General features: G+C 54.2%; 2 protein-coding genes across 4 annotated transcripts; one reads left to right on the forward strand and one right to left on the reverse strand.

Annotated features, from left to right (window-relative positions):
• Nucleotides 1-3642: 3642 nt before the first annotated feature.
• Adad2 (adenosine deaminase domain containing 2) lies at nt 3643-8246 on the reverse strand. The gene is made up of 10 exons (XM_052167273.1): nt 7895-8246; nt 6565-6705; nt 5638-5685; nt 5404-5529; nt 5169-5319; nt 4918-5085; nt 4584-4813; nt 4247-4490; nt 3837-3957; nt 3643-3747 (listed from the first exon to the last, which is right to left on the reverse strand). The coding sequence occupies exons 1-10, from the start codon at nt 8244-8246 to the stop codon at nt 3643-3645; spliced, it is 1686 nt and encodes a 561-aa protein (XP_052023233.1).
• A 6682-nt stretch (nt 8247-14928) lies between these two features.
• On the forward strand, nt 14929-21583 carry Taf1c (TATA-box binding protein associated factor, RNA polymerase I subunit C). 3 transcript variants are annotated; one of them, XM_052166705.1, is made up of 15 exons: nt 14929-15018; nt 15775-15913; nt 16666-16747; nt 16895-16992; nt 17064-17153; nt 17240-17313; nt 17771-18009; nt 18114-18230; nt 18330-18447; nt 18536-18607; nt 18761-18896; nt 18981-19118; nt 19560-19734; nt 19831-19968; nt 20044-21583. In XM_052166705.1, the coding sequence occupies exons 2-15, from the start codon at nt 15776-15778 to the stop codon at nt 20943-20945; spliced, it is 2517 nt and encodes an 838-aa protein (XP_052022665.1). In that variant the 5' UTR covers nt 14929-15018; nt 15775; the 3' UTR covers nt 20946-21583. The 3 variants fall into 3 exon arrangements, with proteins under 3 accessions (XP_052022665.1, XP_052022664.1, XP_052022666.1); XM_052166704.1 differs by having other exon boundaries at nt 18114-18447; XM_052166706.1 differs by lacking the exons at nt 14929-15018; nt 15775-15913; nt 16666-16747; nt 16895-16992; nt 17064-17153 and having other exon boundaries at nt 17254-17324.
• The last annotated feature ends 65 nt before the right edge of the window (nt 21584-21648 follow it).

Here is a 21648-nt window from a genome sequence, read left to right on the forward strand (position 1 = left end):
GGAATGATCTCAAAAATGGTAAGAAAAAAGTTATCAGGCTCCCTGTATCCCCTTTCTCAGCAAGAGGCTCACCGAGGCCTTTACCTTCTGAGCATCCAGCTTTTCTCTGTTGCAATCCTTCCTACTCCCCTGCCTACGCTCTGGCCTTTTCTTACCCTGATGACTCTGGCTCTACCGGTGGTCTCCCAAGCACGCAGGCCCACACTCCTTCCTGATCGGCAGGGATGCTGTGGAACAGCTGAGCCAGGAGGAAGTCCTAGCAACCTGGTCCTCTTCTTATAGGACTCAGAGATGTCAAATCTGAGGTCACAATAAAGAATCAGCCCTTGCCAGCTACTGGGATGGGAGAGGAAAGGCAGGGATGACCACGTCTCTCCTGCAGAGCTCTGCACAAGCACGAGGGCCCAAGTGCAGCAGGCCCTGCATCCAGGACCAGTGAGGCAGCCCAGCTGGCAAAGGTACTGCCTTCAAACTTCAAGACCTGAGTTCAATTCCCAGACCCACATGGTAGGAGAACCAACTTCCTGAAAGTTGTCCTGACCTCCACCTGTAGGAGGTTATATGCACTACACACTCACCACACACACACACACACACACACACACACACACACTTTTAGTCTTTCTTTTTAAATTAAAGCTTTGTGCTGATGCACACCCTGGGGAGTGGAGACAGAAGGATCCTAGGGGTTCAATGGCCAGCCAGCCCAGCCCAGTCACAGAACCCCAAGACTGCATGAAAGACCCTGTCTCAAAACATAAGGTGGAGGTGACTGAGAATGACATCCAGTGTCAATGTCTGGTCTCATCTGCACACACATGCATATACCTGCACACACATGTAAACACATGCACATACCTGCACACACATATACACAGCTGCACACACTTGCATAAACATGCACACACATGCATACACACACACAAAGCATGTGTTTGTTTTTGAGATCTGGGTGGAGACACTTCTTCTAAAATAATCCTGTTCCATTCATTTTCCTTCACACGCCATTTTACTATTCTTCCGGCTACACACAAATTCAGTTTACAGGCATCTGGATGGGCTGTTTCCTGACACTATGCATAGAGCACTAGTGAACCTGGACATGCGTACAGTTCCCTCTGTGGTGAAACTCAGACTCCGGGGGTGTACAGCTGGGTTACATGGGAGTTGTTTTTTAGAGAAACCCACCATACTGATTAGAAAATCAGTAGAAGCTATAGAACTTTTGGATCTTAGAAGAATTAAAGGTTTCCTTAGGGAAGGGGGAAGGAAGGGTTAAAAAGACAAGAAGGCAACGAAATCCAAGCAACAGGAGGAGGAAGTGAGGCTGGGGCAGGGATGGGGCCAACAACTGGGGGAGGGGAGAACAGAGAGGGCTGGGGGAGGGGAAGAAGTGGCTCAACCAATCAATCGAAACAAAGCTTCTGTATCGCAACCTAAACTAAAAATATTAAAATACACCTTAAAACACACCGCAGCACCCCCATATAACTTATACACAGCCTGGCATGGTGGGAGCCATGGTGGGGCTCCACCACCGACCTTCCTCCCATAGGCCTCAGCTCCTCTCAGAAACATCTGCATTACAGAATGAGGCAGGAACAACATAGAAATAGGTGCCCTTTGCTGGTCGTTTAGGGAGTAATGGTGTCGATCCCATCCCGCTCCCCCTCCCTTAGCGGCATCATGATCCCCTGAGATCAGACAATCAGACCTGTGTGGCCTGAGAGGGAAAATGAGGCAGGAACAGATGGGGGTGCTGGACACCTCAGGTGAGTGTGGCAAGAATGAGGCTTCTCGGGAGGGGAGGCGGGCTCCACTGAGCTGCTTGTTTAATTGCAGGGAATAAGGGCTATTTAAACCTTTGGGGAATGGGTAGAAGCTTTTGGGGTGAGTGTAAATCTCTGTCCAGGGCCAGGATGCGTGTGTGTGTGTGTGTGTGTGTGTGTGTGTGTGTGTGTGCCTCATTTGCATAAGAATGAAGTCCAGTTGCTTGCTGGACATGACCTTATAAGGGGAAAGGAAGTTTAGCCTGGCTGCCAGCTACGCGACCTCTTCTGGTGGGGAAGAGGGGGTACAGGTCTACTTGTGCTGCCTCTACCCCACTCTTGCTTCAAGCCTACTACTCCCTACGGCTCCATAGCCCCCCAAACCCCACATAATGGAATCTACAAATAAAGTACGCATGGATTTTTTTTTCCTATAAGTATTTTGATCTGCTGACATCTGACTCTGCAGATTGTGACCTGTGGATTGGCATCTCTCTCCACAAGAGTCTACCAGAGTACACACAGGCTCAGAGGTTGACCATGGGGACACAAATTGGAGAGAGAGAGAGACAGAGAGAGAGAGAGACAGAGAGACAGAGAGAGAGAAAGAGAGAGAGAGCGCGCAGCCTAATCCTGATTGACAGCTCTAGTAGGAGACATGTGAATTGGGTTATAGAGAAACCAGACAAGAGGCCAACAGGACACAGTCCCACAGTCAGAATGGAGCAACACTGTTGTAGAGGCTGGGGAGTCACCTAATTGGCTAAATGTATGGACTGCTCCAGTTTAATCTCAAAGCCAGAACTAGAGCACCAATGATCTAAGCCCTGGTTCCAGCCAATGCCCAGGAACCAAAACCCTTGTGTCAAGGGGGAGGGTACCAGGTCATACCTACTAACACTGCTACCCCATTCTGCCACGTCCAGCACTGGGAGGATTGCCTTCTTCACCCAACCCACTCAAATGCCACTCCCCAGAACTGCTTCAGGTGCCCAGGACACGTGTGCACTCCTTAGCTGGCCATGTTCCCACAGAGCACTGGACATTGGTACCGGCTAAGATCACCAGGCTCTTCCATGACAGTACTCTGATTATGATCTGGGAAAGGAAGGCGGATGCAGGGGAACTTTGAACTACAGAATGAGGGTACAGCTCCCTGACCTTCAAGGCTGCTGTGCTCCCACCTGGGGGGGGGGGGGCAAGGCTCCAGGTTTGCAGATGCAACATCTACTGGTATATCTGTGGTGTGCCACCCTGAAGGGAAGGGGGCGTCATATCCACCCTGCAACTGGGAAGTGCTGGCTTCCCCGCAGTGGGCAGCAGAGCAAGGATTCCTGGCGTCTGTCCCTACCCTGTGTCCTTCAACAGGGACCCTTAACCCACAAAACACAACAGCCAGCACAAGCCAAGTCTGACTGGATGACAGGACCCATGAATTCCTAGGTTCCCAAAGCCCAAGTCCTGGAAAGGAAGGGGACTCAAGCCTCACAGCCAATAAAACGCTCCCAGCCTGCTCTCTGCCCTGCCTGGACCTGCCTCAGCACACAGGCCCTCCCACGCCTGCTTCTAAGCCTGATGAGTATCCATTTGTGGCGGCACGAAAGGCTCCCCTCAATGACCTACCAGCTCAATACACCCCAACACACAGACCACAAGAGACAATTTCTTTATTAAAACTAGACATACAAGTCTCTCCACTCCTCAGCAGCCAAGTGTTACAGGACTCCCTAGCCCCCAGTTCTAGCCCTGCCCTCACCCAGTATGCTCCGTGCCCCCCACTCCACCCCCACCCCACCCCCCACTCTGCTCCCAGAATGTTCTTCCACTGCCTGAGGCTCAACTCCATTAGGGTCCTTGTCCCTCGAAGTCTGGATCAGTGTCTGAATTTACCCACCAATGGCTTTGAGGGCCAGGCCCCCAGGCCCTGCTGGTCCAGGAGGAGAGAGAGCTGCTGGCGTGCTTCCCTGTAGGGGACAGCCTAGGGTGCAGGGGAGGGGACAGGACAGGGTGGGTGAGGTACTCACTCAGAGTGTTGTGAGGGGAAGAAAGGGCTGGAGAGACGTCTACCTTGGCAGCCTCATAGGTCTGCAGAGACAGGAGCTGGGGATCCTCCAGAGCACTGGCAACCTGGCGGAATGCTGCGAGAAAGGCCGCTTTACAGAGACGGGAGGGGGGCCCAATGCTGGAGCTGGTGAGAGACAAAACAGTGGTCACTGGAAAAGAACGGTTCCACCACACACCACCACCACACCACACCACTACCACCACCACCACCACCACCACCATCACCACCACCACCACCACCACCACCACCACCACCACCACCACCAAGCATACAGGCTCCTCCCACTCAGTGCCTGTGCTACCAGAGGCACCGGAGGCGCCAGCCACTGCCCTGCTCTATCCTGTGAGCAGGGACATGGGCTTCCCCACCAGAGCTTTCCCGCTAAGGGACAGTCTCACGGGGCCCTCCTCACTCAGTCTTCACACGTCCGGTGGTCACATCCACAACTTCGATGTCAGGGTCCCCCAGGCTCCAATTGAGGCTCAAGCCATGGCAGGGGCTGGGTGTGGGGTCAGAGGGGGCTACCAGGGGCCCAGCGAACAGGTGCAAGGTGGTGCGGACATACGGACACGGAAGACCTGACCCTGACACACTGTCCAGTCTGGGCCGGGAATGAATGGCCCTGTTCAGAGTTGGGGGGTCGTGGCAGGAGTCGGCTGTGAGCAGAAAGCACAGGACACGGCCAGAGTCACTACATCCTCCATGCCACTTAGAACCCATTCTGTGCCCTGGCACTTTGCTCCCCTCACCTAGGACAAGGCTGGTGGCATAGAGAGGTGGCAGGAAGTGGGCCAGCAGCCCACCACCCAGCCCAAGGACGGCCCAACGGGCCAGCTTGTCACTGGCTGAGAGGCAGCCCACGTGGGTATCTCGGAGGGCAGGCGCCACGTAGGATACAGGCTTCAGCTGCCCACAGACGTGGGCCTGCAGGCGGAAGGCTGGACTGTGCAGGACACTGTCTTCGGAGGCCAGTGGGAGGCTGTGGAGGTGAGGGGTGGTGGGTAAAAAGCCCAGAATCGGGGTACCCTTTACACCCTGCCTCCCCACAATGAGACTGGGGGGTTCCCGGGCCAGGCCACCTACTAGATGTCGTGGGCTGCCCCCTTGGGAGTGTTGCTCACATACAGGTGCAGGAAGACCCCAGGCTTGAGCGCAAAGGGGGGCCCGGGCCCAGGCTGGGGGGTCAGCACCGACCGCTCCTTGCCCTTGGGACCCCCCTGTGTGGCCAGTAGGAGCTGGCGGAAGAAGAACCTGGAAGTGACAGGCAGAGGGGGGCTGGGGCAGTGGTTCTAGGCGGCCTGCCTGCCTCAGAACCCGCTTTCCTTCCCCCTCACCTCAGCAGGGCCCTGCGGGCAATGACCAGACCGTGACAGTCATGGAGTCGTCGGCCTGAGAACTCTAGCCAGCCGGCACAGCTGCTGCTGCCAGTGCCCATGGCTACCAACTCATAGGTCTCTTTGGAGTGACCAATGCTGCCGTGGACCTCTGTGCAGGAAGGGACAGAGAAGAACTCAGCCCAGGACCCTGAGTCAGTTGGAGGAGCTGAGGTGGGGGTGGGGCCAGTCCTACCCCTCTCCAGGACGACTGCGGCCACTGTCCCCTTACAGGCCCCATACGGTGAGCTCTCACTCAGGAGTCGGTCCAAGCCAGCGCTGACCACAGCCGCGCAGCGCTGCTCATGGGTCAGGATAGTCTCTGTCCAGTGAGCAGAGGGCAGTGCTGGACTCACAAGCCACGCCACCTCCCCCACCCTCTCCCTCTCCTGAGAGCAGACACCAGGGGCTGAGCCCAGAGCCCACCTACCGATGCTGAGGGAGGTGAGCAGAGGCTGGCGGGGAGTCGCCAGGGGCTCTGCAAGAGACAAGCGGAGATGGCTGCACGGCTGCTGGGTCCTCCCAGCCTTCAGGAAGCCAAGAAGAGGAGGCGAAGTCTCCATCTTCCAGAGTCTACCAGCAGCTGCTCCTATGCTCCCTGCCACCCGTGGGGGCCACCAGAGCAGCAGCGGCACGCCCTCCGTGCTGATGCCCAGGTGGCACTGTGGGGCTATACACACACCACACATACATACAACATACATTCACACATACAAACACACACTCACACACACAACATACACTTATACATACACACCACCATAACATCCACACAGCACACAAACATGCCACACACATACACACTCATACAACATGCATATACAACAAACACACCACCATAACATGTACACACACATACACCACACAAACCATACACACACACCTAACAGACACATAAACAACATATACTTATACATACATACTACAACACACACACACACACACACACACACACCATACCATCACACCACATACATCCCACACATCCATACTGCATACCATCATACCACACACACACACCATACAAACATAGCACATACACCCCACACATCCATACTGCATACCATCATACCACACACACACACACACACACCATACCATCACACCACATACACCCCACACATCCATACCGCATACCATCATCCATACCACATACCATCATACCACACCCACACACACACACACACCATACAAACATAGCACACACACCCCACACATCCATACCACATACCATCACACCACACATACACCCCACACATCCATACCGCATACCATCATCATCACACACACACACACACACACACACACAGACACGTACACCATGCATGCATACACACCACATTCATGCCTTGGCTACCTGATCTTTCCAGCTGCTTCTGGATGTACTGAAGGGCAGAGATGGCCGCCTGCTGTTTGGCTTCCAGCTTGCTGCTCCCGGTTCCCGCAGGACAGACCAACCCATCCAGCTCTGCACACACAGAGAAGGAGGAGCCAGGGCCTGGGGAAGAGAACTTGAGGAAGGAGGAGTCTCCTGGCCTTCAGCCCCGTCTGGACCATTTCTGGCAGAGGTTATCCATCTTAGCCTCCTCTCTCCACTTAAGCCTCTGTGTGACCCCAGAGCCAAGCCAGATCAACAAGGAGGTCCTAGCATACGGAGTCAGGACTCTGCAGACAGCAAGTGGCGTGTGTTTCCTTCCATGCTTTCCCATTGCTGACTGAACCTGGCTTTCACAGAGCCTCTGGGACAAGGCATGAATGACGGGAGAGCCAGGCTTTGGGGGTGGTAGGACAGCACCTAGAGGAAGTTCCCCCACCCCACAGGGGACAGCTTTCTACCTGCCACCAGACACCAGTCTTTTATTTTTCTTCTCCAGGGACCCTCCTTTTAAAACATCTTTCTGGGGCTGGAGAGATGGCTCAGCAGTTAAGAGCACTGACTGCTCTTCCAGAGGTCCTGAGTTCAAATCCCAGCAACCATATGGTGGCTCACAACTATCTGTAATGAGATCTGATGCCCTCTTCTGGTGTGTCTGAAGACAGTTACAGTGTACTTACATATAATAAATAAATAAATAAATAAATAAATAAATAAATAAATAAATAAAATCTTTAAAATAAAATATGTAATATTCAGATGTGATAGACCAGGAGCAGGTTAAAAAACAAAACAAAACAACAACAACAAAAAAAAAAACCCTCAAATCCCAGAACTGGGTCACCTGATCCCAGGCTAAGAACATGTTTAAGCTCCTTTCAAGTGTGTGCAGTCCTTTGGGAAGGCAGCCCATCTCGGCACCCACCATGACATCAGAAGAACATGTTATCAAACTCGGCAAGAGCAGAGTTAGCACTGTACGGCCTCTGGCAGAGGCACCTGTGATTGTATGCAACAGGCCCTTTTCACCAGGGCAGCCAGTAGAGATGTTCGCTTGGCTACAGCCTTGTAGGCATCTGACTGTTCACCTTGCCCCTTTGTGGGTGGAGTTTACTGGGGGATCTCGGGCTCATCAAGGCCAGCATAGCAGGCCAATGGGAAACCTGACCTTACTGCATTAATTAGTGGCTCCCTCATCCACCAATTTGCAGAGACAGACACAGAGACACTGCTACACACAGCCCGGACAGACAGACAGATGGGGAGACACACACACACACACACACACACACACACACACACCAGGCCTCACCTGCAGTCTGGTCCTCCAAAAAGGTGAGAGAGACACCCAGGTTAGCCATGCACTGGGTGAGCAGGGCCACGGCTTGGACCGGGGGTGGGTCTTTGGGCAGCAGGCTGAGTCCCCGGAGGGCCATGGGGAAGTCGCCTGCGGGCCCCGGGTTCAGAACTGAGCCATCCAGGGCCTTACAGGCCTTCCCGTGGGCCTCCTGTGCCCTAGCCACCCCAGGCTCAGCGGTCCCAGGAGCCCCATCCCCAGCCTCTGCGGGCTCCTGCCCTCCTGAGGGCTTCCAAGGCCCGGGGCTGATCTGCAGCGACGCTGCCAGTCGAGGTCTCCTGCGCCCACCCTCGTCCACACTCGCCATGGCTGCACCAGATCTCGCCCCGCGCTCTTTTTTACGTGGAGCACGTGCGTGGACAGAGCTAACTACGAACTCCGCCTCTTCATGGAGATGGCCAATGACAGACTGCAGGGCTGTGATGGATGCTGAGGCCAGCCAATGAGGAAGCCTGTATCCCAGCGCTGTGGCTTGGATGCAGGGCATGGGTTCTACCGGCCACCCGCCAACTGGGCAGCGCGAGGGCAGGTCTCGTGAGGGCTCGTGGCATCAGCCTCTGCTCTAACCTTGATTCCTGGGAGCAGAAGGCTGTGGGTTTGGAGGCCATCCTAGCCCTCTTACCTGAACCGGGGTCCTTGTCCCTTGCTTAGCTTCATACCTCCTAGTAGGCCTTCCTGAAGCCAATCCCAAGTGCAAGCTAGCCCTAGATGAGATGAGCTCTTGCCTATCTTCCCTTCCCGGAAGGGACTTTCATTTGGATTTTAAAGGACCTCAAGAAGACAGTTATTTAAAATGACTAGGGCAGGGTTGGCAAGATGGCTCAGCAGGGATTTGCCTCTAAGCCCAGGGACCTGAGTTCAGTTCCAGGGACCCATATGTTAAATACAGAGACTCAGTTGCCAGAGGTTTACTGTGATCTCTACATAGCTGTTGTGACAGGCTACCTCACATACACACAAATGTAATTTTAAATGAGGGGACTAAAGTGAAAGGAAGATAGAGGGGGAAAAATAAGATCAAGGCACGGGTGTGGTCGACTTACATAATATCAGCTGTGGAAGGTGATACCAAGGGATTATAACTATATAAATATTTGCTGACACTTTAGCCCTGCACATTTTATGGAGTGTGGAGTATATATTACTACATTATACTGCACCTTATTCAGAGCAAGGCAGGAGGACCTGGGATTGACCTCATTGTGCAGAAATACTTGTCTTATAAGGGTGACGTAAGTTATTGGTGTGATGAACAAAATGATGGCCTTGCAAAGATGTCCACAGGCCCTAGACCCCACCCAAAGATGTCCACAGGCCCTAGACCCCACCCAAAGATGTCCACAGACCCTAGACCCCACCCAAAGATGTCCACAGACCCTAGACCCCAAAGGGGAGGAATGTATGGTGGTATTTAATAAAGGGAATCAAAGCTTCTAATCAGCTGGTTTTATTTCTGTTTGTTTGTTTGTTTGTTTATTTATTTATTTATTGGGGTTCTCTGTGTAGCTCCAGCTGTTCTGGAACTTGCTCAGTAGACCAGGCTGACCTTGAACTCAGGGATCCACCTGCCTCTGGCTCCTGAATGCTGGGATTAAAGATGTGTGCCTCCACTGCCACCTGGCTAATTGGCTGACTTTAAAAGGATGTATCTTGGATGATCCAGGCAGACACAGTGTAACCATATCTATCCTGATTGGAAGAGAATCGGAGATAGCGTCATGAGGAAGATTCAAGCAGTCATCATTAGCTTGAAGATGAAGAAAGACATGTGTTGTCATAGGATGCAAGAAGCTTCCAGAAGCTGGAAAAAGGAAAAACACAGTTATTTTGTTTCTCCTTCTCCAGAAGACTCTGCTCATACCGTGATTTTGGACCAATGGGTCTGTGTTGGACCTCTGACCTCTAGAACTGTAAAAAGTTGTATTGTGCAAGGGGTGGGTGCGATGGGACAGGAGCGGGGACAGACTTGAAGATCCTCTGAGCACTGGGATCAGTAGGAGATTTGATAGTCTGAGCCCACCTGAGCTTTACAAGTCTCAATGAATAATCTCCAGTGGTTTTCCATATGTGCACCCTTAAGCTAATTTTAAAAGATATTTAGCCGTAATTATTAATCCCAAAGTTATTAGGAGATCACCTTTTTTTATTATGGTATAAACATCCTTTTAAATTGCTTTCACCTAAACTATAGGGATGCTGTGTTAGGCCATCGCATTTATGAAGAATGTGCGCCCTCAGATGACCAAATTGGCAGAGCCGGTCCTCAGAGGCAAACCAGTCTGCTAAGCCAGACTCGCATCCTGTAAGGAGAAGCCTGACTTCATTTTTCAGTTTGAATAACTGTGCTGACAGGAGCCTGAGAGAAGTACCTCATCTCATTCTCTCCTTTGCTGACTCAAGGTTTAAGGAGCAATGTTTAGGACATTTGGGGGTCACGCAAGACAGAAGCTCTGCCCTCATCTTTCAAATTCTGTTTGAAGCTGTGACCTAACCAATCAGTAACTCGTCCGTGACATGGGACAACAGGGCTGGCACAGCTCTCCTCTTCTCTTCGCTTTCCTTCTTTTCCCTTTTTCTTTCCTTCTTTTTTGGTTCTTTTGTTTTGTTTTTTTTTTTTTGGATTTAGTTTTTTCGAGACAGGGTTTCTCTGTGTAGCCCTAGCTGTCCTGGAACTCACTCTGTAGACCAGGCTGGCCTTGAACTCAGAAATCCGCCTGCCTCTGTCTCCTGAAGTGCTGGGATTACAGGCGTGCACCACCTCCGCCCGGCTTTCTTTCTTTTTCTATTTCTTTATTTTTTTTCTCATTTTCTGGAGAAGGCCCTGGTACAACTATAACTGTTGGGGTCTGGGGATTGGCACACAAACCACACCCACACCAGCTTCAGTAGAGCAAGAGTTTATCGAATACACATCATAATGTTGGACGTCCAGGACCACAAGAAGGAGAAACCCAATTGTGGCACCAGTGTGTTCTCAGGGCAGGCTTTTTTTTTTTAGAGGAGAAACCAGGACAAGGAGGGGAGCAGGTGGCTCACTTGGCAAAGCATTATCAGCTGACCTTTAAGCTGACAGTCCTGAGTAAGGAAAGGGGTGCGTGTGTGTGGAGGGGTGGTGGGCAGGGGAATTTCAGAACACTGAGATAACAGAGCACGAGTATTATAATCACAACTTTTTGGCTTATTAGTAGCATTCTTCAGTGTCAGCCACAAAAACCACAGTGAGTTCATAGGTACGTGCAGGAAGGGCTACCCAGTGGTCAGCCCTACTCAAGGTATTTTAGACATAACAGTTCATATTGACCTTTGACTTGATGGGTCCTATGTAGAGCTTTGTGGAATTTCCTAAGGTTATCAAACCTCATACAGTCCACTCGGAACATACAGAACAAAACGGGCTGTGGACAGCATGTCCTTGAGCCAAGTCACTTCTCTGTGTCAGTGACTGGCGGGCATGTTACAGCGACAATATGAAGTAGTTGGCAGGCTTGGAACAAAATGGCCACTGCTACTCTGGGGACCGGGGAGGTGAGACCATAACAGTAACAAACCCACAGAAAACAGTCGGGACTCTTCACGCTGACCATACCCTTGGAATATGAGTCCTCTGGGCGAGGCATGGCCATTTCTGTCTTAAGAAGAGGAGGACTGCGATTTCACTTCCTAGGTCAAGTCTGTGAAAGTGCACCAGTGGAAGGCAGGCTTAGGGAGAGTCATCAGGCCCTCGCTTAAAATTATAGCTGCTCCCTCCTATCCTTACCCCAGGGCACACAACCCTGTCCAGCTGTGGATGGTCTCAACAGAAGCTGGAGTGTGTGTAGCAGATGGGAGGGGGAGAGATGGTGTACCTTAAGGGTTGTAGAATATTTATCTGTGTTCCCATACTGCAGTGGGGCTTTGGGGGTGTTGTTGCTGTTTGGAGGATCACCCACTGTCTTAGTCAGAGTTTCCATTCCTGCACAAACATCACGACCAAGAAGAAAGTTGGGGAGAAAAGGGTTTATTCTGCTTATACTTCCATACAGTTGTTCATCACCAAAGGAAGTCAGGACTGGAACTCAAGCAGGTCAGGAAGCAGGAGCTGATGCAGAGGCCATGGAGGGATATTTCTTACTGGCTTGCTTCCCCTGGTTTGCTCAGCTTGCTTTCTTATAGAACCCGGGACCAACAGCCCAGGGATGGCCCCACCCACAATGGGCCCTCCCCCCTTGATCACTAATTGAGAAAATGCCTTACAGCTGGATCTCATGTAGGCATCTCCTCAAGGGAGGCTCCTTTCTCCTGTGATAACTCCAGCTTGTGTCAACTTGGCATACAAACCCAGCCAGGACACCCACCTTTCCATAAGTAACTCTAATGAACTCCTTGGTTCACTGAGCCGGATTTGAACAGGATCCTTTCTTTGGGCGCCCATTGCCTCCTTTACTGAAGTGAATAGGTGCACACTCTTGGGGGTGTCACACAATACTACATGAGCAGCACTCAAGGAGGAAGCAGACCCGTCACCCCTCTGAGCCCTTCCTCAGTCTCCTATCTTTCTTAACGAGGCTTTCTTTCTTTCCGGGGCCTCCAGCAGGGCATCTGCTGTCTCCTAGCGTCCTCCTGTTTGGCACCTAGGCTGGGACAGCACACCATGAGAGAAAATGGTGACTGGGAAAGGGAAGGTGGAAGGAGGCCATCTGTCCCCGGGGGCCTTCCAAACATAAACTGTGGCTGGAAGCCGACAATCAGCAAATTGATTTAAAAAACAAAAAAACCAAAAAACCAGGGCCCCATTTCTTCCATTCTGGCCTCCAATTTGCTATCGAGCCAAAAAAAGGACCTTGAACTCCCGGCTCTTCTGTCTCTTCTGCAGAGGGCCGGGATTACAGATGTGGGTCACCACTGGCGCGAGTGGTGCTGGGAATGGAATCCAGGACTTTGAGCATGCTAAGCCAACTCTAGAGGGAGCCAGCTAGCTCCCCTGGTTCCATGCAAACGGATCTTTTGTTACTTGGTTTTTTGTTTTTTTTTTTTTTTTTTTTTTAGATACAAGGTTTCTCTGTGTAGCTCTGGCTACCCTGGAACTCATTCTGCAGACAAGGCCGGCCTCAGACTGGGAGATCTGCCTGCCTCTGTCTCCCAAGTGCTGGGACTAAAGCCTTGTAGCACCACACCCTACACAAATTGGTCCTTTAAAGCTGTGTTTCTCATTTTGTGGGCTATGGGCCAGCAGGGTTATCCCAGACCCACTAAATTAGACGCTCAGGCCCAGCAAACTTTGTTTGTTTTGTGTTTTGAGACAGAGTTTCTCTGTATAATAGCCCTGGGACTTGCTCTGTAGACCCGCTGGCCTCAAACTCACAGAGATCTGCCTGCTTCAGTGTTTCTTGAGGGTGGGATTAAAGGTGTCTACTACCACGCCCAGCTGGTCAGCCAACTGTTTTAACACGCCTCCAGGTGGCCCCGACATACACTTAAGATATCAAGGTACCTGGGATAATGGTGCCATTTCTGGCTGGAGGGTGGTGCTAAAGCCACAGGCAGGGGATTCCTGTATTTCCCGGCCATGGCAAAGAGGGTGACTCAAGCGCAGATCTCATCTCACAGAGAAGGCAGCTGACAGCCAGACGGAGGGGTACACGCCTTTAACCCCATTATTGGGAGACAGGCAGACTTGCTCTACAAAGCAAACTCCAGGACGGCCAGGGCTACACAGAGAAATCCTGTCTCAAAAAAATCAATAAAATAAAATATAATAATAATAACATTAATAATAATAATAATGCTTACTCTTGAGCCAAACCCAACAATGCCCCCATAGGCTGGCTAGTTTCAGTGGTCAACTGAATATTTGGAATTAACTGGGACCCAAAGTGCTGGGCACACCTGTGAGGGATTTTCTTAATGAGATTATTTGAAGAAGGAAGAGGCATCCTCAATCTGGGCCACACCTTCTTCTGGTGGCAGCCCAGATAAAGGAAGTGGAAAAAAAGAAATCGTGAATTGTGCCTGCTTGTCCTTGCCTTCACCCTCACTGGCAACGCCACTTATTTTATGGCATTGCTGAGGTTTTCCTTTACCAGCATTCACATTAATGCCAGCATAGACTGAAGGTCAGCAGCTGTCCAGGAATGGTCCAGGACTGCATACAGCCCCAGATCAGAACTGCTGAGACAGCCAGCTTCTTGGATGGAAATTCTCCTTACCTTTTCTGGCATAAGACAGATATTATTGGACTACCCAGATCACAGCCTGTAAGCCAGTCTAATAAAATCGCCCCTATCATTCAATCAGTTCCGTTCCTTTGGAGATCCCTTACTAATAAACTCAGGAACACAGATTCGGGTCTCCCTGAATAACCTCCACCTTGGAGACCGATTTATGAAGTTTCGGTAATTACAGGGCAAAGGAAAGTCGTAACCCAAAGAAGTCTTCAAACGCATTGGCAGGAATGTCGTGTAGGTAGGTTGCAGTGAAACAGGAGAATCTGTTCCTTCTCAAGATTCTATCTGAAGGCATTCTTAGCCTCCAAGTGTGTAGAGGCGAGTGGTCAGCAGAGGCACACATCCTAAGTTTCACGCGATAGTGACAGGACTAAGGCAACTTACAGGCAGCGCCGAGGACTTGCTGCATGTGAGTTTGAATATATACCACCCCCCCCCCAAACTCGCAGGTGCACACACAAAGACTATTAATTAGCTTGAGAACCACAAGCTAATATTCCTTCCTGGCCCCTGTTAAAACCACGCATGCACCTAGAGGTGTCTATAAAGTGGATCCTAGGACTTGTGGACAACACAGTGCGTGGCTCATCGGAGATGCTCAGTTGTTGAGAGGATCAATTCAAACTTCAAAGCACTTTTTTGAGATAGGACGACGGGAATTTCACAGCTCAGGAGCCACGGACCAGGCTTATTTGCCGTCTGCTCTGCAGGCGGCGCTGGAGGACCCAGAGCGGTGAGCGGGGGCGGGCGGGACTTCCTGTTTCTCGGGAGCACTTCCGGCTTGGTCCGGAAAACAGTTCAGCCCGGGTGCTCCAGCAGTTGTGGGTGGCGGAGTTGAGGAGCGGCACTCCGGCTCAGTTGTGGCCCCGGGATCAGGTGAGACGCTGCCGGGCCCGCGTGCCGGATGCTGAGAGCACGTGGCAGGCCCCGTGGCTATAGCGACGGCCGATTCCAGCGCGGAGGCTTGTCCTAGATGCTTGCCGTAGGGAGGGTGGTCCCGGAACACTGGTGAGCAGGCTACCCCACGCCGGTCTCCAGTTCAGCCTCCAAATTCAGAGCCTTCACCGCTCAGCCGGCAGTCTTACTGCGGATTCAATTTTTACTAAAAAATAAGGGCTGATTGACAGTTACTGCTTCTGGAGAGTTCCCACTTTTATTCAGTCCACGGGCATTTTCGGAGAAGCCAGCATTTGGCAGTGGTAAAGCAGGAATAGTTCGCAGTCCTTGTCCACAGCGGGGTGGAAGAAAGCCTGCCTGCCTCCGTCGTGCGCGATGCGTTGATGGACGCTCAGTCCTCACCCGCATCCCACTTGGTGCTCCACACTTTCCCCTTTGTATAGTCTGTGGTTGCTTATCTCTTTGGTACTTTACCTGCCTCGGGGCCTTTTGTGCTCCCGGGTCATTCTCCCCAGCCCCTCTTCCAAGACGTGTGCAAAGCTCGCTCTCTCTCTCTCTCTCTTGCTCGCTCGCTGCCCTCGGGGAGCCTCCCCTGTGATTGGGAGAAGCAGTTCTTGGGCAGCCCTGCATTAGGCATAGTCTGGTCTTTATCTGCTGCCTTGTAGTGGTCTCCCCTGAGGGCGCTCTTCAGACTTCTAATGAAGGCACGTGTAACGTTAGATACATTCTCTCCAGGATGGACTTCCCCAGCACCCTGCGGCCTTCCTTGTTCATGGCCGGTCCACTTGGCATGACTGATGGCCCTGACCTGTCCTTCATGTGCAGCTGGAGAGATGCACTGACCCTGCCAGGGTCCCAGCCACAGAACTGCAGGGTGAGGATGGAAAGAGGCTCTTTCCTTGGTCTCATCATTCACTTACCTGGCAAAGAGGTTCAGGCAGATGCTACTCATGCTGTGCATGGGCCGCCCTGCTATCCAGACGGCCTCTCAACAGAGGCTGTGGCTCCTCTTCCCTCGCTCCCTCTCCCTAGCCAGCATCTCTGTGTCAGGGTCCTTACAGGCCCAGGAGCCCAGCATGAGGAAGTCAGGCAACCTCACCTAAGGGACTGCCAGTGATGGGAGACACGGAGTCAGTGGGCAGACATGCCCTGTGCAGTGTGGCCTTGGCTCTCCGGGTCAATGGAATGGCAGGGCAAGGGGGCAGGATGTCTGCTCTTGGGAGGCCCATCTTCAGCTGCCTTGTATTGAGTACATAGAGGGGGGGGGGTTTGGGGGAGGGGAGATCTTGGCCCTAGGGGCTGGGAGCCGTGCTGGTACCTACTTGGGGCCCCACTGAATGGCAGACTCTGGAAGTGGCTGAAGAAGTTGGAGCTCATTGGGCTCTGGGTGGGACAGTCAAGATACAGGTGCTTCCTTTGAAAGCCGCTGTGAACGGAGCCGAGGATACGGTTGGTGGCCTGGGTTCAAGTCCATGGCTGTTCTTTGTTGACTCTGTCATCTATGTCCGCCTCGTGCTTTGGGTTGTCCATTAGCGGATGTGACCAGCTTTTCACACTTGTCCCGAGGACTGAGTAGTTCTTGCCAGGGAGTGCACACCTGCCGTGCTATTGCTGCCCTTTTCCTAGGATCCAACATTGTCATTTGCTAAGAACCTGCTCTGGGAGCCGTCGACACCAGGACCCCTCCCCCTGGTGCCTCCTGGTTCTGGTAAGTCTCTCTCTCTCCCCTCTGGGCTCCCTCCAAGGACCTCAGCCATCACATGCACAAGGGGATCCCAGAACCCCAGATACCTCCAGGGGTATTCCGTCCCCATTCCTCCTCAGGTTCTTCTCTGACCCCCCCCCAACCCCTCAGATCCCTGGGACCCTGGTGTGACAGCTCAGGACTTCCTTTTCCGGGGAGGTCACTGCTACCAGTACCAGACTCGAGTTGTGCTGGATGTCACTGAGCAGGTAAATGGTCCCTGGGTGGGACAGCCTCTCACAGCCTGCGCTGTGCTGACTCACACAGCTGTCCCTCACAGCTCAGCCGCTTCCTGTGGCACCATGGGGATATAGCCTTCGCGCCCCTGGGGAGGCTCATGCTGGAGAACTTCAGATTGGAGGGGAACCGGGTAAGGAGCCGCCACTGGCCGGGTGGATGCTCGGCCGCCTCCCTGGTGAGGCCCGAGGGGACGAACCTGACAGGCCTTCCCTGCAGGGCTACTCGAAAAAGATGACCATAGTCAGCGCGAAGAGGCTGCTTCAGGACCTCGGCGGACACCAGCCCTGGGGGCAAGTAGCCAGTGAGAAAGCCTGTGGTGGGATGTGGAAGGAGCCGGAACACTGGCCAGGTTTTCATCCTGGTGGCTTTTCCAGCCCCACAGTCATGAGCCACAAGCTCACGAAATCCCCAGCTCTAAGCAGCGTAAGGGAAAAACCGTTCAGTCATTGGTGAACCTTGGGCCCGGCTACACCCAGGTGTTCAGAATGTTGACAGGGCTCTCTTGTCTCGTCCACTTACTTCCCAGTCTGACTTAACTCAAGTAGCAACAGGGTGGCTTCTTGTTCCAAGGGAAGAGTCGGTATCCGAACTACCACAAGGCCTACAAGAGACTATGGCTGCCCTGACTGGGGACATCTGTGAGCCACTTCCTAGGAGGCACCGAAATATTCAGGGTTTGGGGTCCAGGACCAGGGCAGGGCGTACTCAGGGCAGCTAATCCCAGTGCTGTCCTCTGCTCCGTCCTAGGTGTCCCTGGGCTTCCCTCAGCCGCCGGCTGCGTCGCTTCTCCATCCTGGGGGGTCCTGTCCTGAGCAGGTCAGTGTCATCACTCATGGGGAGGCTGCTACATGAGGAGCTGGCCCTGCGGTGGGAGCAGTTGCTGATGGATGAGGCCTTCACCGGGGGCGCGATGGCCTGGCTGCCTGGAAGGACAGCGCGGGCCGGACAGCTGGTCTACCCTAGCGGGGGTGCCTTGGACAAGCTGTGTATCCTTTCTCATTTGGTGGGGAAGCTGACGCCATCCACAGGGTAGGTCGGGAAGAGTGAGCTGGCGACCAGAGTCCACCCCAGTCCTTAACCAGCGGCTCAGATTTCCAGGAGGTCAGTGTGAATTCAGGTGGCAACCCCCGGGTCCTCGAGGACCCTGGACACGTCCAGCTGAGGGGACCTGTACGGCAGGTGGTGACCAGCACTGTCCAAGGAGAAAGTAAGATTTCTTCCCTTCCTCCCTTCCTCCCTCCTTCTTGTCCTCTACCATCCCCCTGCTACACACACACCACAGGCCTGACCTCAGTCTCCTCCCCAGCGCTTCTGGCCGTCCGCTCTGACTACCACTGTGCGCTGTGGAAGATCGATAAACAGGGGCCACCAGCACCCTTGCAGGTGCTGCAGGTGGAGAAGGGGGCCACTGGTATTAGCCTCAGGTAAAGGATGTGGACATCCCAGCATGGGCAAGGGTCTGGGAGAAGGGCCAGGTTGCTGGATGGTAACACAGCACCCTGTGGCCTGTAGCCCTCACCTGTCAGGAGAGCTGGCCATCTGCAGCCGTTCTGGAGCTGTGTGTCTGTGGACTCCACAAGACGGGTAACTTCCCTTTCCCCCCAAAACCTTCCTCTCCAAAGCAGAACCATGGCCTTCCGCTCCATGGCCCTAGTTGTCTTCTAGCCCAGCCCCTCAACACCCTTGTGCCCCCAAACCCCACCAGGCCCACACTCGTGGCTTGCCTTCCTCCTCAAGGCTGCAGACAGTCTATAAGGACCCTGAGACACTCGCCTTCCGTGATCCGTCTCCCTGGCGCTGGGCAGACTTCACCGACCACCCCCGGGTGCTGACTGTGGGGGACCGCACAGGGGTGAAAATGGTTGACATTCAGGTATTGCTTGAGGTGAGGGGAAGCCTTAGGCAGGAGGCATCTCCGGCCTGAAAACTCAGGCCGAGCGTGCTGTGCTTTCTGCAGGGCCCGCCGGGCTGTGGGCTGCTGCTGTTCCGCGCTGGAGCAGAGGCCGCCTGCCAGAAAGGAGAACGGGTGCTGCTTGCCCAGTACCTGGGGCAGCCGGGTGCCACCTCTACGGCTCTGCATCTCATCTGCACCCAGGTGAGCGGCAGCCTTCTCCTTGGGCTCAGCTCCTGACTCCGCCAGAGCTTCTGCCAGCAGGCCTGATGCCCAGCCACAGGAACCAAAGAATGATGGGTCCCCGAGCATGTGACCTTACTAGGGGCAGGTGGCCTGGGTCCCCTGCAAACCTAGACGAGGATCTGGGAGGAGGCAGAGGTTGACTCTGGCTCAGGACACCAGTTGGCACAAGGGTCTGCTGTCAGGAGTGCAGGGATGGATGTCAGGGACTTCTATGAGAGCCCCTCTGCCCTAGAAAATACCTGTTTTAGGTTGAGTAGGCCAGGTTGAGAGGGACTTGAGGGCTAATGGGAGTGCTGTCCTCTGGGTGTGGGGCACCTCCTGCAGGCGGTGTGGCCTGGACGGGGTTATCGGAAGGCTGGTACCAGGCATCCGCCAAGCTCACTCTCCCTTCTTCCTCAGTTCTCGATCTACCTGATGGACGAGCGCCTCCCCCTGGTGCCAATGCTTAAGTGGGACCATGGCCTGCCATCTGCACCCCTGCTTGCCCGCCTGCTACCCCCAGCTAGCCCGGGCTGTCCTCGGCCCCTGCTCCTGGGGGGCCAGGGTGGACAGCTTCAGCTGCTTCATATAGCAGGTCAGGCGGGCAGGGCGGGTGAGGGGGGTCGGGCGGGGCTCATGGAGACTTGCTAGTGCTGGGACTGGCATGCCTAGCTCTCTATCCTTTCTCCAGGAGGGGGGACTTCCATGCCCCAGCTGGCAGGGCCTCCTCAGTCTCTGCCCTCCATCACCGACTCCCTCTCTGCCTTTCCCCTGCTGGAACCCAAGAGGCAGCAGCAGCTGCAGGACCGCCTGGAGGCACCACTCATAGGTACGCCGGGCAGAAGGGGCCTGGGGCTGACCTGGGAGGTGCGTCAGGCTCTGCAGCTCTTCTCCTCCTGTCTAGGTCTGGCCGCAGCCCCACCCTGTGCCTCTGCCCCGGGGTTGTTGCTCTTCCAGCTCTCGGCAGCTGGAGACGTCTTCTACCAGCACCTCCACCTCCAGCAAGCCTCCAGTCACCCAGCACCAGAGTGCCCTGCACCCAGGGCGACAGCTCCTCCAGTGGACCAGGCGCCCAAGCCCTCTTGGAGCTCTCGGGCCCGGGCCCGTTGCAGCCGCTGGCTAGAAGCCCTGATGGAATTGTCCCCCACTTGTCCAGTGTGGACCGCCCCCACCTTCTCCCACCGCCGTTTCCTGGGCCACATGGAGCCTCAGAAGAGCCAGGAGACCCTGGCACAGACGCTCCGAGCAGCCATGGCCAAGGGGCAGCTCCTGCGGCCTGGGGACCTGAGCACACTCCCCAGGGCAGAGCCACCCCCTGCACCTCAGTGCAGCCAGCAGGATGAGCTGACTGAGCGCTTGGCAGAGGCCTGGGAAGGACGGACAGCTGCCTGGTGGAGAAGACATCACAGTCAGACCTCTGAGCCCCAGACACAGTCCAAGCGGCCCAAGCGCCGGACTCAGCTGTCTAGCACCTTCTCCTCATTCACAAGCTACTTGGACTCCCCAGATGCCAGCGGTGTCCCTCGTAGCCAAGACCTCTCTACCTCAGAAGCCTGTCCTCATCCTCCCGGGATTCCACCCTCCCAGGAGTCAACACAGGAGCTGTGGGCCCAAGGTGTGCAGCGTGAACGGCGACAGACCCTCCGCGATTTCATGGCCAGGCTTCCGCCTCCGAGGGACACTCCCGGGCCGGTGGCTACCCCTCCCTCCCAGGCCTCCAGCCTCCAGACCATGTCTGTCAGGCAGCAAACACCTGTCCTCTCCGGCTCTCAGCGTCCCCGGAAGAAACCACGGATGGGCTTCTGAGTGGGGAAAGCCACGTCGGAGAGCCTAGCCTTCCTCCTGGAGCTCTGCACTGAGCTTAGCCACGCCAGGGCGGAGCCTCTACCTCCCAGAGAACGGTGTGCCCACGGAAGCTAGAGCAGGTTAGAGCCGGGTTGAAGCTATGGGGATGAGTCTGTTCTGTGTATCTGATGGTCGGTTATTCCCGAGAGCCGGCTGCAGAGGCCGCATCAGGATGGCTAGTGCTGGGTCACTGCAGTCCCGAGTGCCCCCCAGTCTCCCACCTTCTCCCACTGCCGTCCTCTGGGCCACATGGAGCTGCAGGAAGAGCCAGGAGACCATGGCACAGAAACTCTATGCAGCCATGGCAAAGGGCCAGCTCCTGGAGCCTGGGGGTCTGGGTACACTCTCCAGGGTAGAGCTGCCCCTGCACCTCAGTGCAGCAGTGTGGCTAGAATGTAGGGCCATCCCAGTGTTGGCCTCCTGTCCTCGAGGACACCTCAGCCCAAGTGCCTCCTGAAGTGGCCCAGTGAGTCAGCTGTTGTGGGTTGTTTGTGCTACAGCCATATAGATTCAATAGGCGTTGACACTTTGACTCTGGGGCTGAATAAACCTGTCCACTGGCCTTGAGCTGGATGGTTATGTGGGCAGAGCAGATGGTGTCTGATGTGTAAAGCCCACTCTCTCTACCTTGGGGACACACACACACTTTATACAGTGGGGTGGG

Source organism: Apodemus sylvaticus, chromosome 21 (genome assembly GCF_947179515.1).
Source record: "Apodemus sylvaticus chromosome 21, mApoSyl1.1, whole genome shotgun sequence".
NCBI classification, from domain to species: domain Eukaryota; kingdom Metazoa; phylum Chordata; class Mammalia; order Rodentia; family Muridae; genus Apodemus; species Apodemus sylvaticus.

Coding starts and splice junctions, on each gene's coding strand:
- Adad2 (XM_052167273.1), bottom strand. CDS start 8,246: ATGGCGAGTGTGGACGAGGGTGGGCGCAGGAGACCTCGACTGGCAGCG. Junction 5,686..6,564: donor GAAGCAGCTGGAAAGATCAG/GTAGCCAAGGCA, acceptor TGTCTCTTGCAG/AGCCCCTGGCGACTCCCCGC. Junction 5,086..5,168: donor GCCCGCAGGGCCCTGCTGAG/GTGAGGGGGAAG, acceptor TGTCACTTCCAG/GTTCTTCTTCCGCCAGCTCC.
- Taf1c (XM_052166704.1), top strand. CDS start 15,776: ATGGACTTCCCCAGCACCCTGCGGCCTTCCTTGTTCATGGCCGGTCCA. Junction 15,914..16,665: donor CCCAGCCACAGAACTGCAGG/GTGAGGATGGAA, acceptor CCCTTTTCCTAG/GATCCAACATTGTCATTTGC. Junction 19,119..19,559: donor TGCATCTCATCTGCACCCAG/GTGAGCGGCAGC, acceptor CTTCTTCCTCAG/TTCTCGATCTACCTGATGGA.